Here is a 14,037-nt window from a genome sequence, read left to right on the forward strand (position 1 = left end):
TGGAATATCTTGCTACAACCGTTGATTTAATAGTAAATTCCAAAATACAGTACCTACAAGACAGCCTCTATTAATTAATTTGTCAAATTGCAAATGTTGAGATTTTAGTATAATTTTCCTATCCTGCAAATAATTTTGAAAGACCCTGAGCAATAAAATAGGACAATGCAACCTTCTTAATGACATAAGTATGCTCTCATGCCAGACATGATTAAACGCATCTTCAAAATCTAAAAATATGCTAAGTACATATTTTCTAGGTGATTGCTTGCAATATGACAGTCATTAACAGCATCTTCAGCTGACTTATTTTTTTGAAATTCATATTGATAGGGCAGAGAGCATCCCTCTGAAATCATCAAATTATGTAATCTTAAGTTCAATAATCTTTCGATTATTTTTCCCAAATTTGATAACAAGGAAATTGGTCTATAAGCCCTAGGGTCATTAAGTTGCTTCCCAGGTTTGGATAATAACTTCAAGAGTACAATCTTCCAAAGGCCTGGAAAAACACCCTGAAGAAGGCACTTGTTATACATATCCAAGAGAATGTTTGGCTTAATTTAAAGCAACCTAAGTATTACACAATTTTCAATCAGATTCAGACCTTGACTTTTGTTAAGATTAGTATGTCTACACACAGTCTTTAACTCATGTAAATGAAATAACACATCTATATTTGGTCCCAAGTAGTTATTATTAGCAGTTCTCAGAAGAGTCACTCCTGCTCATCAGAGTCGCTCTCATTATTATCTGTGGAAAACAACGCATTTACAACAGTATAGACTGTAGAGTTACAGTCAGTCGTTTACAATAACTGTGTGTATTAGATCATTAGATTTAATTTTATTCCTACTTAACTTATAAATTAACTCCCAAGGGATCTGAATTTCCTGCTGTTAGTACTAAATTTTTCCATGCATCTAATTTATGCTGATAAATTGACCTATAATACATCTTTCTTTTTTCCCTATATAATTGCTTAGAGAACAATTCCTCCTTTAAACCCCAGTGCCTATGTCTCTGATATGCCTTTCTTAAATTAAAAACCTGTTTTCTTAATAATGCCAACTCACTTGACCACCATGACATTATATTTCTTTTAATCGTTTTCCTTTTGGCTGAATAACTAAGTGCATTAAACAAGGAATTCTGAACATAAAATGAAAACTCTAATGCACTCAATGAGCTCGTCTGATTCATTCTACCTGGGTCAAACGCTGAGTTAACTGCTTCTATAAATCGTGACCAATTAATTTTCCTGTACAAAAATCTGGTAATTTCTAAACTTGTTAAGTCCTTATGTAAATTAATGTTATCGAATCTTAAATAAAATAAAAGTGACCAATGGTCACTATTAGTGAAATCAGTTCTTACTTGCCAATTGCAAACTCTTCCATATAACCCATTTGAAACAAGTGTGACATCAATGTTCAAACAACCATGAACATTGTCAAAAGTAAAAGGCTGGCCTGGTAGATTCAATATACATAAATTCCTTAAAAGAATAAACTCCTCCAAGCAAAGACCTCTAGAGTCAGTTGTCCTACCATGCCACAGCCTAGACTTAGAATTTACATCTGAAGTAATTATTATAGTTACTACTATATATATATACTACTATCAATAATATTAAAAACATTTTCTAAATAATGTATGGTAATTTCAATATCCAGACTTGGAGAGCAATATATAGACACCACATAAAAAGAAAACCTGAAGTAGAAATGAAAACACAAGTGGCAATCTGATTACAAAGACCTGACAAAACAGTGACATTAAGTTTATTATTAAATACTATTATGGCAGTCTTGGGCTTATCACAATTAGCACAAACAGCTCTTGCACCAATTGGAAAACCCAACACTTTATTTCACCAGCATATGAGCTAACATAAGTTTCTTGCATACATAAAATGTCATAAGTTTCTTGCATACATAAAGGATATTTCAGAGACTGCTGGGAGTCATTGCGGTACAAGTAAACACATGGGTTGTGTTAGGGTAGCTAAGAATAGAAACAGGTGCATGTATACCTGCGTGTACACCAATGCTAGGAGTTTGGTAAATAAATTTGATGAATTTGAGGTATTGCTCAAAACATCAAAGGCAGATATTGTTGGGATATCAGAGACGTGGTGTCACACAGATATAAGTAATGCGGAACTGGAATTTGGGGAATACAATGTGTATAGAAAGGATAGACAGGACAGGAGGGGAGGAGGGGTTATGCTATTAATTAAGAAACACATAAAGTCCAAGGAAGTGAAGCCAGTCGACATCGATGGACAGGGCAGCGTCGAGTCAGTTTGGTGTGACATAAGCATAGGGAAATCAAAATTGAGAGTAGGAGTGTGCTATAGGCCTAATGACTCTGATGAGTATAATAAGATATTGTACAGGGAAATAGAGTGGGCCAGTAAATCAGAGAGTCTTATAATGGGGGACTTTAATTTCCCAGATATTGACTGGAATTTGTGGGTTGGTCACTCGCACACTAGCAAGGCTTTTGTGGATTTATTGGATGATTGTTTTCTACATCAGCATGTTCGTCAGGCAACGAGAGGGAGCAATACTCTTGATCTGATTATCAGTAGTGATTCCTCATGCATTAAGAACCTGCAGATAAATGAACCACTAGGTGGCAGTGATCACAGTGTGTTGAAGTGGGATTTACTCAAGGAGGTAACTACCATCAGAGGTAAAGGGAAGGGTTTTTGTTTTCGTAAAGGCGACTATGATGGTCTGAGACAGTATTTAAATTCTATACAGTGGGACCAACTGATGATGTTACCAACAGCAAACTCAAAATGGGAAGCATTCAAGGAACTAATCTTGGAGGCTACCAGGCTTTACATACCAACTAAGAAATATTGTTCAAGGTTTAGGCCTAAATGGTTGTCAGATGAACTAATGAGACATGTGGCAGAGAAGAAAAATGCATGGGATACATACAAATTAATGGGTGACATGGAAGCCTATGATAGATATAAGTTGGTCTGTAACCAAGTCACAAAGGAGATTAGGCAGGCAAAGGCAGACTATGAAAAATCCTTGGCAAAGGATGCAAAGAAAAACAGAAAAGAGTTCTTTACATACTTGAACTCGAAAAGGAAAGGGATGAATCAGATTGGTCCACTGGATATTGATGGTTCAACAGTTGAGGATCCTGCTCAGGTGGCTAACAATCTAAACGAGTATTTTGCATCTACATTCACACATGAGGAGTTATTCAGGAAGGAGAATGATGTAGGTAAAGTAAACATTGGCAGTGAGCTGGATGATTTTGTAATAACTGAGAGGAAAGTGGAGGAGAGATTGTTGGGGATAAACATAAAAAAGGCACCTGGGGTGGATGGGATCTATCCAGTTATATTAAAGGAGGCAGCAAAGGAAGTAAGCAAACCCTTAGCCATAATTATGAGAGCTTCCTTGGACTCAGGGGAGGTACCTATGGACTGGAGATGTGCAAATGTGACCCCAATTCACAAAGGAGGTTCAAAGGCTGACACAAGTAATTATAGACCTGTTAGTTTAACTTCTGTTCCAGGTAAATTAATGGAGGCACTGGTTAAAGAAGCACTGCAGGATCATCTAGACAAGAATTCAGTTATAGCTCAGACGCAGCATGGTTTTGTTAAGGGCAGGTCTTGCCTGACCAATTTGATTGGATACTATGATGTAGTCACAAAAGAACTGGATGCAGGGAATAACTTTGATATTATATATTTGGATCTTAGAAAGGCTTTTGATACTGTTGCACATGGAAGACTGCTGCACAAATTGGAGCAGTGTGGCATTGGAGGCAAATTGCTGCTATGGATAAGGGGATGGTTGAGTGGCAGAAGACAGAGAGTGGTAATCAATGGACACTGCTCAACGTGGACTAATGTTATTAGTGGAGTTCCTCAAGGTTCAGTGTTGGGTCCGTTGTTGTTTTCGGTGTTTATGAATGATATTGATGATGGGATATCAAGTTTAATGTCCAAGTTTGCAGATGATACAAAGGTTGGCAGGGTCGTTAAGGACAATACTGACGCTATGCTGCTGCAACAGGATCTGGACAGGTTGAACAGATGGGCTGAGAGGTGGCAAATGAGGTTTAACATCGACAAATGTAAAGTGCTGCATATGGGAAACAGTAACCCCAGAGCAACGTATCAACTCTGCGGTACTACACTGACAGTGGTGGAGAATGAAAAGGACCTGGGGGTAATTGTGCAGGCAGATATGAAGTTCTCTGAGCAGTGCAGACGAGCTGCAAGAGTAGCTCATGGTGTCTTGTCAATGATATACAGGAATTTTTCTAGCAGGGATAAGGAGGTGATTATTCCATTGTATAAGGCAATGGTAAGGCCACATCTTGAGTACTGTATACAGGTCTGGAGGCCTCATTTCAAGAAGGATGTAGAGCTGCTGGAACGGGTACAGAGAAGGGCAACAAGATTAGTAAATGGAACAAAGGGTTGCTCTTACGAAGAAAGGCTTAAGTTTTGCAAATTACAGAGTCTGGAGACTAGGCACCGGCGAGGTGATCTGATAGAGGTGTATAAGGCTTTGAATGGTTTGAGCATGCTCAATGCCAATGGGATTCTTCATCTTTCTCAGAATAATCACCTTAGAGGGCATAAATTCAAATTGAGGAAGGACGGATGTCGGATAGATGTGCGGAAATTTGCCTTTGGCCAGTGGGTGGTTGGTTGGTGGAACCGACTTCCATCACTGGTTGTTGAAGTTGATAGCCTAAACAAATTTAAAGCTCAACTGGACAGGTATTTCGAACGAACGGAGGGGTGAAATGGGAGTGGGTTTTTTTTTTTTTTTTTTGTTTTTTTTGGCTGATGCTGAATAAGCTTGCTTTCTTGCATCATATGCCTCTGCTAATGCTAATGCTAATGCTAATGTCCACATTGTGTTCCAATACCACCAGTTTGATTTCATCTGTTACCGAGCGACATCTTTGACCATTTAACTGTACTATAGAAAGAAATGTGCTAACATCATATTGATTCAACTGAGAATTTATATTAGTATTGTTATTCATTATTAACCCTCATAATAGCAATTTCTAAAGCCTTCCTGTATTCTGGACACTGTCTCTAACAGAATGATTGGAGTCCTTTCCACTTCTCTTACAATTAATACAGCATGGATCATTTTCCTTATTGGGACAATACACATACAAATGGCCACCCTGCACACAATGCCCACAGGAGATTACCCTGCATTTACAAAGCTGCGCAGAATGACCATATCCTAAACATTTGTAACCACAGTGAACTTTCTAAATTTATGTGTGGAAAACCCAATACACCCTATCATTCTCTATTAAACACTTGAAAAAGTGAGGTTCCATACCAATCATCCAATTATTTAATTTTGCCTTTGAACTTGTACTAAATCTAAGAACAACCCCATCCCTAACTTCTTGTTCACTAAAATCATGATCATCCAGGTTTTTGCTATAGAAATCATTAACAATATCTTCCTGACTTAAATCCTTGCGAACATCATACACCAATATTGATGGACTTTGGAATTTAACTTTATCTTGTTTAATCCCTTTAGTATTAAAAACCTCTGATCCCATTAACTTATCTATATCTCTTTTACTGTCAGTTTCAATAATTACACCTTTATTATGTAAAGCTCTTAGTTTCTTTTCTTAACCTCCTTAAAGTCTTCTTTTAAGGTAGTTATAACTGCCTCTTTTACCTCCTGACTAGATTTATATTGAGAATTACCCTCTTCCACTCTCCCATCTAGACGAACCTGCAATGCTTCTTTAACCAATGATTCCATTTTTTTCCCTGGAACAGAAGTCAAACTAACAGGTCTGTAATTACTCGTGTCACCCTTTGATCTCCCTTTGTGAATCAGATATACATTTGCACATCTCCAGTCCATGGAGACTTCCCCTGAGTCCTAGTATGTTCTCATAATTATGGCTAAGGGGTTTGCTTACTTCCTTTGCAACCTCCTTTAATATAACTGGATAGATCCCATCCACCACAGGTGCCTTTCTTATGTTTAACTTCAACAATTTCTCCTCCACTTTGTTCTCAGTTATTACAAAATCATTAAGCACCCTGTTACAATTTGATAAACATCTGGCCCTCTCCTCCCTGAATAACTCCTCATGTGTGAATACTCATGAGGAGTTATTCATAATGCAAAATATTCATTTAGTTTGGCAGCTATCTGAGAATGATCATCTACAGTCGAACCATTGATGTCAAGTGGACCAATCTGATTCATCCCCTTTCTTTTAGAGTTCATTTAAGTAAAGAAGTTGTTGCTGTTTTTCTTTGCATCCATTGCCAAAGATTTCTCATAATCTGACTTTATTTTTCAATTTTTTTGAAATATAAAGGCAGATGTGAGCAGTGAAATATTTTCCAGAATGGTCATCTGCTAAAATTTTCCTTCCATCTTTCAATCTATGATGCCATTCATACACAGCAGTATGATATAGAGAATCCTCTCTCTGTAAACCAGTGGTTTTACAGAGAGGATTCTCTATATCCTCTCTGTAAACCGGGGTGCCACAACATTCTAGGGGTGCCACATAATTTGGGTTTAAGTTAATTAAACTTATTTTTTTTATAATTTATATATTTATTTCATTATAAAAAGGTGTACAGTATCTTTTTAATTTTGTGGTGATCTATAATTGATGTTTATTTAGTACCTCTATATAAAGAATAAAATTATATAATTTTATTATGAATTGTCATTTTGTTTATAGTTATATTATTGTAATAACTATCATATAACATTTTTTTTTTAATTGAGTAGGGGTGCCACAAATTAAAATAAATTACTTGGGGGTGGAGTTATTAAAAAAAAATGTTGAAAATCACTGCTGTAAACCTTAAACAATTCCGATGTTTCAAACATTTCATGTTTTGCATGATGTTCCAAATTTGACATCTTTTGCACTCGGAAATTAAGATAAAATAAATGCACTTCGAATGCACACAGGAAAAACATGTACTGATGATTAACAAATTTCTACTTGTATGTAGATGAAGACAGACTTGCAATCTAACAACATAAATCACACCACATTTATTGGTTGCAGAACTGTGGCCAGGCTAGGAACTTCTTTATATAACACAATTTTGGAATAACTTTTTAATTAATATGATAATGGGTTAAGAAATAAAATTTCCCCAGCTTAGATATTTACCTGTCTTGAATATCATACTGCATGTATAAGTCATTGATAATGAATGGTTTCCTCACATTAGAATACTCAATTGCTTTGGATAATGGAAATCCTTTAGAATGGAAAGATATCAGACAGTCACACAAAGGCCACTTATCTACAGACTCCTGAATAATAAAAAAAATAATAATAATAAAAAAAAATCATATATCGTATCATTTTTTAAAAACTGCATATGTTGTAATTTCTGGTTGCCTCATACAAACCAAGCTCATTTTAATATAAGCATTCTCACTCACCATTCTCTCTGCATTTAAAACAAAAAATTTGGTGAACAGATATTAAGCACTTTGGAACTTCCACATAGGTTTAGGATATATGTCATATAGGATAAATGTCATATGACACAATATCCTTTCCAGATTTAGCTTATGGTATCCATTCTTGCTTCCCCACAATGAAACAGACATAACAGTAACTCTTCTATTTTATGACCAATTCAAATTACATGTAATGGAAGCAACAGAAACAGTATTTATTGAATTAAACATCAAGTTAGTTATAATTCCTAGAGCCTTAGTCAACCGCAGTGATCAGACATGTCACTTAATAAACCCTTTAAAGCAATGCTTCTCAAACTATCTGTGGTACAGGACCAGTTTCTTTGATTTCCAATCTGTTGCAGACCGATAACAGACGAATCGTCGCAGACCAGTTAACGTTCCCGGTGAATTTCCAATTCGTTATGGACCAGTAACAAATAGTTTGTGGCCCAGCACCAGTCTGCAGACAGCACTTTGAGTAGCACTGCTTTAAAGTATTCATGTGTGAGGAGTGGGCCAAATCAATGGAGGCATCAAATATGATTTGACACTAATAAGACAAATGAACCGACCAACCATTTCCAAGGTATGCAAACGAATGAAAAATTAGTGTGAGTTGGCAAAATATGAGACACTTTCGATGTATTTTACAAAATATGGAGCCGACCGGGCTAGCCGAGTGGGTAAAGTACCTGCCCGGCAACCCAAAGGTCGCGGGCTCGATTCCCGCCTCGGGCTTGGATCAAAGTACTGCAAAACCTTGGGAGGTGCAATATGGCCACAGAAGCCGATGCACCAACAACTACCAAATCAAAAAAAAAAAAAATATGGAATCAGTAATGTCCTTAATGGCCTAGAAGATGATGCACTCTTTGAAGAAAGTGAAAGTTCAGTAATAACCTTACAGTAATTCCATAATATCAGTAATGATGAGTATCATAGCAGCAATGATGATGAATCACTGGGATCACACAAAAACTAAAAACTTAATTTTTACCCTGACATTTTGATTATTAAGAACTTGTAAATTTGTGTTTTTAATATATGCAATAATTTTTTTTTTTTCCAAAATTTTCCTTTTAAAATGCAGGTGTCTTATCCAGTGATATTACATTCTGTTTCAATATTAATGTTATTACAGAAAATTAAGCTAAGCTATACATAAGATCTTGTTATTATAGAATTCACGAGGTGCATTATAATTTCAGTAATTATTATTATTTCTTTTGTTTTTTTTTTAAACTGTTTGCAACATGTAACCACTATCATTGGTACAACACGTTTACAAGTGTCTTTCAATTTTTAGCCTTTTCTTAATTTTTAATTGTTTTAATCTTTTAAACTCATACAAATCTTTTACTTTTTTAAACTCATTCTAAAATAATTAAAATAAAAATTCGATTTATAACTTCTAAATTATACCCCCCCCCTTTTTTATAATCAAAAAACCACACTTAAAAGCACAGGAAATTCCAGCATTGTACAAACAGTACACACACATGCATGATAATATAAAAACTTAGAAAAAAATTTTAATTTTACAAATTTAAATCATGTCAGTGCTGCATGGGAACTTTTTTCAGTTTAATCTTGTTTCGGCTGTTAAGTGCATAAAGATGATCATTCTCAGATCTATTAATGAAAATTCCTTGGACAGTGCACCATATCACATTATGATTTATCTGCTGCTTCAACTTGAGATTGATTTTGTACAATCATCGTTTGTTGGTCTTCCAGATGAATTTTCCTTTGTGCACCAATGTGATTATTAATTTCCTTTGTATCAGTTCATTCTCAGAAGTGCCACTATGTTCCACTTGTCCAGTAATTACATATGATTGTAAAATTTTGTCTCAAATGCATGAAGATGACTTCATCTTGTTTGTCATTGTCATCTGCAACACAATTTGTGGAAAAATAGTCCGCTTCAAGTTGTAGCGGACTAATTCCATATTCTTGAAAGTTTTCGACTTTCAAGAATATGGAATTAGTGCTTTTCCACTGCATTTAAGAATGTGTTCTGTTGTTTGTTGTTGTTATTTGGTTTTTAGGAGCATTAGCAACTAAGGCCATATTGCTCTGAGGATATGCAGTGGTCATTCCATGACCTTTCCGCATCCTCCATATTTGGTGGGCACGGGCTCGAACCCCGGTCTCATCAGGAAGCGTGTGCTACGCACTGCTGCTCCTGCACACCTGGCTACGGAGGCGCCCCAGAACGTGTTCTGTGGTGATCCCATGCAACACTATATCTGCCTTACCCAGGAAATGTTTTTAGATTGTCAATGTGTGCTACTATTAACATGAAAAACTACTTTTCCCAAATTTGAAGTCCACTGAAGAAATCTTCAGGGTGCCCCATATATTCCTTAAAATCTAACATGTAATCTATATCCATGACGAATCTTCATGGTACTTTTCAATAAGATCACCAGTCTCAAAGTTGAAGGCAACTGTTTGATTTATGTAATTTCTCTTTTTAGCATTTGCAGTCGCACTACTTTCCTCATAACAGAATTTATAAGATCAAACTTCTCTGACAGACAAACAGGACTTACAGTGAGACTGAGAGTTTCAATACTTTTCCAACAATTTTTGACAAATTTTTCTTTATAGAGTTTTTTGATTTATTCAACAAGTCTATTATACCTTCTTTAACTTAAATAGCTTATGAAGCTTAAGCAATTCTGAGATAAAGTTAGTATCTCTGTCTGACAGTACAGTTTGAGTGGGGAAGGGAGGGAATCATTCATGCAAATGATATTATCTACTAATATGTTGGAAATGGTTTGAGTCTTTTGACCAGGAGTAGGAAATGGTCCACCCACACTGAGAACATGTTCTCTAACTAACATGATGATATATTTATTTGCTTTATCTGGTTGGAACAGAGCAATTATGTTAATTACAACATGCTGAAATATGAACAGGGTGTTGAAATGGTTACAAGAGTACTTTGCTTCCAAAACCAGGCCAACATTTGACACAGATGATATGCTGTCACAAATTTGTAGGCCATCTTTGATATAATCCCAGTAATATCACTTCCTTTTCCAGATTAGTCATCTTCTTCTTTCCCAAATGACTGGAAATATTTGTAGCATGATAAGCATGTAATATCCAAGGTCTCATTGCAAGTGGAGCAAAAACAAGTTCTGTTGTTTGTTATTTGGTTTTTAGGAGCATTAGCAACTAAGGCCATATTGCTCCGGGATATGCGGTGGTCATTCCCTGACCTTTCTGCATCCTCTGTATTTGGTGGTGACAGGCTCGAACCCCAGTCTAATCAAGAAGCGTGTGCTATGCACCGCTGCTCCTTCCCACATGGCTATGGAGGCACCTATCACAAGTTCTGTTAACATCTGCCAGCCTAGATACCTATCTTCATAAAGCCCTTTTTGTATCTAAATCAGCAACAATCCCAAAGGCAGAATTTGCTGATCCAAAGGAGGTAGCTATAGTTGGTGACTCTACTGTCACGGAAATGGAAAATATACCGCACAAGGAGGACAGATAGATTAGGAGTAGGGTACGTCTGCCAGGGGCAACACTAATAAATAGGGCAAATTATGACCTTTCAAGGGTGATAACTTGCTGTAGGGTGATAACACACTACAGGTATATTATTGTATGCTGGCACTAATAATATTAAAAATAAGAAATATCAGGAATTACTAACAGGTATCAGATGATGAAAAAAAGTAGTTAGAATTAAATTTGAAAGTGCCTGCATTTCTGTGCAGATATAACAGGAAAAAATACATGGTAACAGTCTTGTCAATTAAATCTGCCACAGACAAATGCAAGGCTCATGGGGTAGATTTTTCTCAGCTTGGTCTGTACTTGTTGGCAGAAAAGACTTTTTTACAAGGATAGGTTATACTTAAACAGAAAGAGTGCAAGAATATTTGCTGACTACTGAGACAGTTTTAGGTAGGTGGGAAAACCACTAGCTTGGGGGATATACAGACTAATAATTTCATGCCAGCCTGAAACTGCTGGCGCATTATGACCCGCATAGTTCATGCACCATTAAACCTCAATACAAACCAAACCAAAGCCTGAAACTGCTTCTATCAGAACAACAGCAGCAACCAGGAAAACAAGGTGTAAGGAATTATAAGGCCTACTAGCAGCCGTTGGGTTAGCTTCGGTATTGAACGTTAAGTTAGGTTAAGTCGGTCAGTTTCCATTATGTTATGTTAAGTTTGGATCGGTCAGGTTACTTCAGTTAGGTGTACTAATCGCACATGGGACAAGCAATTATGTGGGATGTGTTAGGATTAATAGGGAAAAAAATGCAAGCAAATGTACTTCCTTGTATACTAATCAAACACACGGTGCCACTCAGATACAGGGGAAGAGGAATTTGATATATACAAAGTACAAAGTTTGCAGAAATAATGTGGGAGGGGGAGAATATGCACTTAGTTAAGCAGAACACAGACAGGTGGACATTACATTGTCCACCTGTTGGCACAGGTGGAGAGTGTAATGTTGACTCAAAATGGAGTGATATAAGCACTGAGAAAACAAAAATGGGGGATAAGGGATGAGAACTGCCAAATGGCAGTGGTGACTATAAGAAATAACTATACAAAAAAATATAGTGGACCAGTAAATCAGAATATCTTAAAATGGGGAACTGTAACTTTCCAGATTAAATAGAATTTGTGGGCTAGTCACTCAAATCAGTAGCAGAACCTTTCAGGATTTATTTGATGACTGCTTTCAACATTGGCATGTTGAAGGTAATTGTGCAGGCAGATATTAAGTTTTCTGAGCAGTGCAGACGGTCTGCAAGAATAGCTTCATGGTGTCTTCTCAATGATATACAGAAATTTTTCTAGCAGCGATAAGCAGGTGATTATCCCCTTGTTTAAGGCAATGGTCAGGTCACACCTTGAGTACCATATACAGGTCTGGATGTCTCATATTAGGAAGGATGTAGAGCTGCTGGAGCGAGTGCAGAGAAGGGCAACACGATTAGTGAATGGAACAAAGAGTTGCTCTTACGAAGAAAGGCTTAAGTTTTTTTTTTTTTTTTTTTTTTGATTTGGTAGTTGTTGGCGCATCGGCTTCTGTGGCCATATTGCACCTCCCAAGGTTTTTGCAGTACTTTGATCCAAGCCCAAGGCGGGAATCGAACCCGCGACCTTTGGGTTGCCGGGCAGGTACTTTACCCACTTGGCTAGCCCGGTCGGCGGCTTAAGTTTTGCAAATTACAGTGTCGTGAGACTAGGCACCTGCGAGGTAATCTGATTGAGATGTATAAAGCCTTGAATGGTTTGAGCATGCTCAATGCTGATAGGATTTTTCCTCTTGCTCAGAATAATTCCTGAGAGGGCATAAATTCAAATTGAGGAAAGACAATTGTAGGATAGATGTGCAGAAGTTTGCCTTTAGCCAGTGTGTGGTTGATTACCGGAAAAAAACTTCCATCTGCCGTTGTAGAAGTTGATAGCTTCAATAGATTCAAGGCAGAACTAGACAAACATTTAGAGCGAGTGGATGGGTGAAATTATAAAATTTGGTTTTTTTTTTTTTTTTTTCCTGATGCTATATAAGCTTGTTTTCTTGAATCATGTGCCTTTACTAATGCTAATGCTAAATCTAATGTTAGAGAGGCAACAAGGGAAGGATCTCTTGATCTGGTTATTAACAGTGACTTCTAAAGCATTAAGAATCTCAATAAAGGTGACTACAGGGGGTCTCAGACAGTTATTAAATTCTGTACAGTGGGATTAACTGATGTTACCGACATTGGATTCTAAATGGGAAGCCTTCTGGGACTTAATTTTGGAGGCTACTAGGCTTTTCCCAACTAAGAAATACTGTTCAACATTTAGGCCTAAGCAGATGTCAGTTAGATGAACTAATGAGGCTCGTGGCAGAGAAGAAAAATGTATGGGTTGCATATAAAATATCAGGTGACACAGAAGCCTATGGCAGATATAAAATAGTCTGTAATTAAGTCACAAAGGAGGTTAGGCAGGCGAAGGCAGATTACGAGAAATCCTTGTCAAAGGATGCAGAGTTCTTTACTTAAGTAAACTCTAGAAGAAAAGGGATGAATCAGATTGGACCACTTAACATGGATGGGTTGACTATTGATGATCATACTCAGGCAGCTGATAAACTGGATGAGTATTTTGCATCTACATTCACACATGAGGAGTTACTCAATAAGGGGAGTGCCAGAACATTATCAAACTCTAACAGGGAACTAAGTAATTCTGTAATAACTGAGAGCAACGTGGAGGAGAAATTGTTGAAGTTAAACATAAAAAACTCACCTGCAGTGGACAGGATCTCTCCAGTTAAATTAAATGAGGCTGTAAAGGAAGTAAGCAAAACCCTTATCCATAATTATGAGAGCTTCTTTGGACTCAGGGGAGGTACCCATAGACTGGAGGTGTGCAAATGTAATCACCAATTCAATACGGGGGTTCAAAAGGCGACAAGTGATTATAGACCTGTTAGTTTAACTTGGGGAAAAAAATGGAATCACTTGTTCAGGGGAAAATAATGGAATCACTGGTTA

At 36.9% G+C, this 14,037-nt stretch overlaps 1 protein-coding gene across 1 annotated transcript in view; it reads right to left on the reverse strand.

Annotated features, from left to right (window-relative positions):
• The window catches only part of l(1)G0196 (inositol hexakisphosphate and diphosphoinositol-pentakisphosphate kinase), an 832,616-nt gene that overhangs the window by 679,674 nt on the left and 138,905 nt on the right, over positions 1-14,037 (reverse strand). The window contains exon 4 of the mRNA XM_090381508.1: positions 7,192-7,337. Within this exon, the coding sequence (XP_090237634.1) occupies positions 7,192-7,337 (146 nt within the window). The remainder of the gene's footprint in view (positions 1-7,191; positions 7,338-14,037) is intronic.

This window comes from Mastigoproctus giganteus, chromosome 9, assembly GCF_048544385.1.
Source record: "Mastigoproctus giganteus isolate SK-2022 chromosome 9, ASM4854438v1, whole genome shotgun sequence".
Classification (NCBI taxonomy): domain Eukaryota; kingdom Metazoa; phylum Arthropoda; class Arachnida; order Uropygi; family Thelyphonidae; genus Mastigoproctus; species Mastigoproctus giganteus.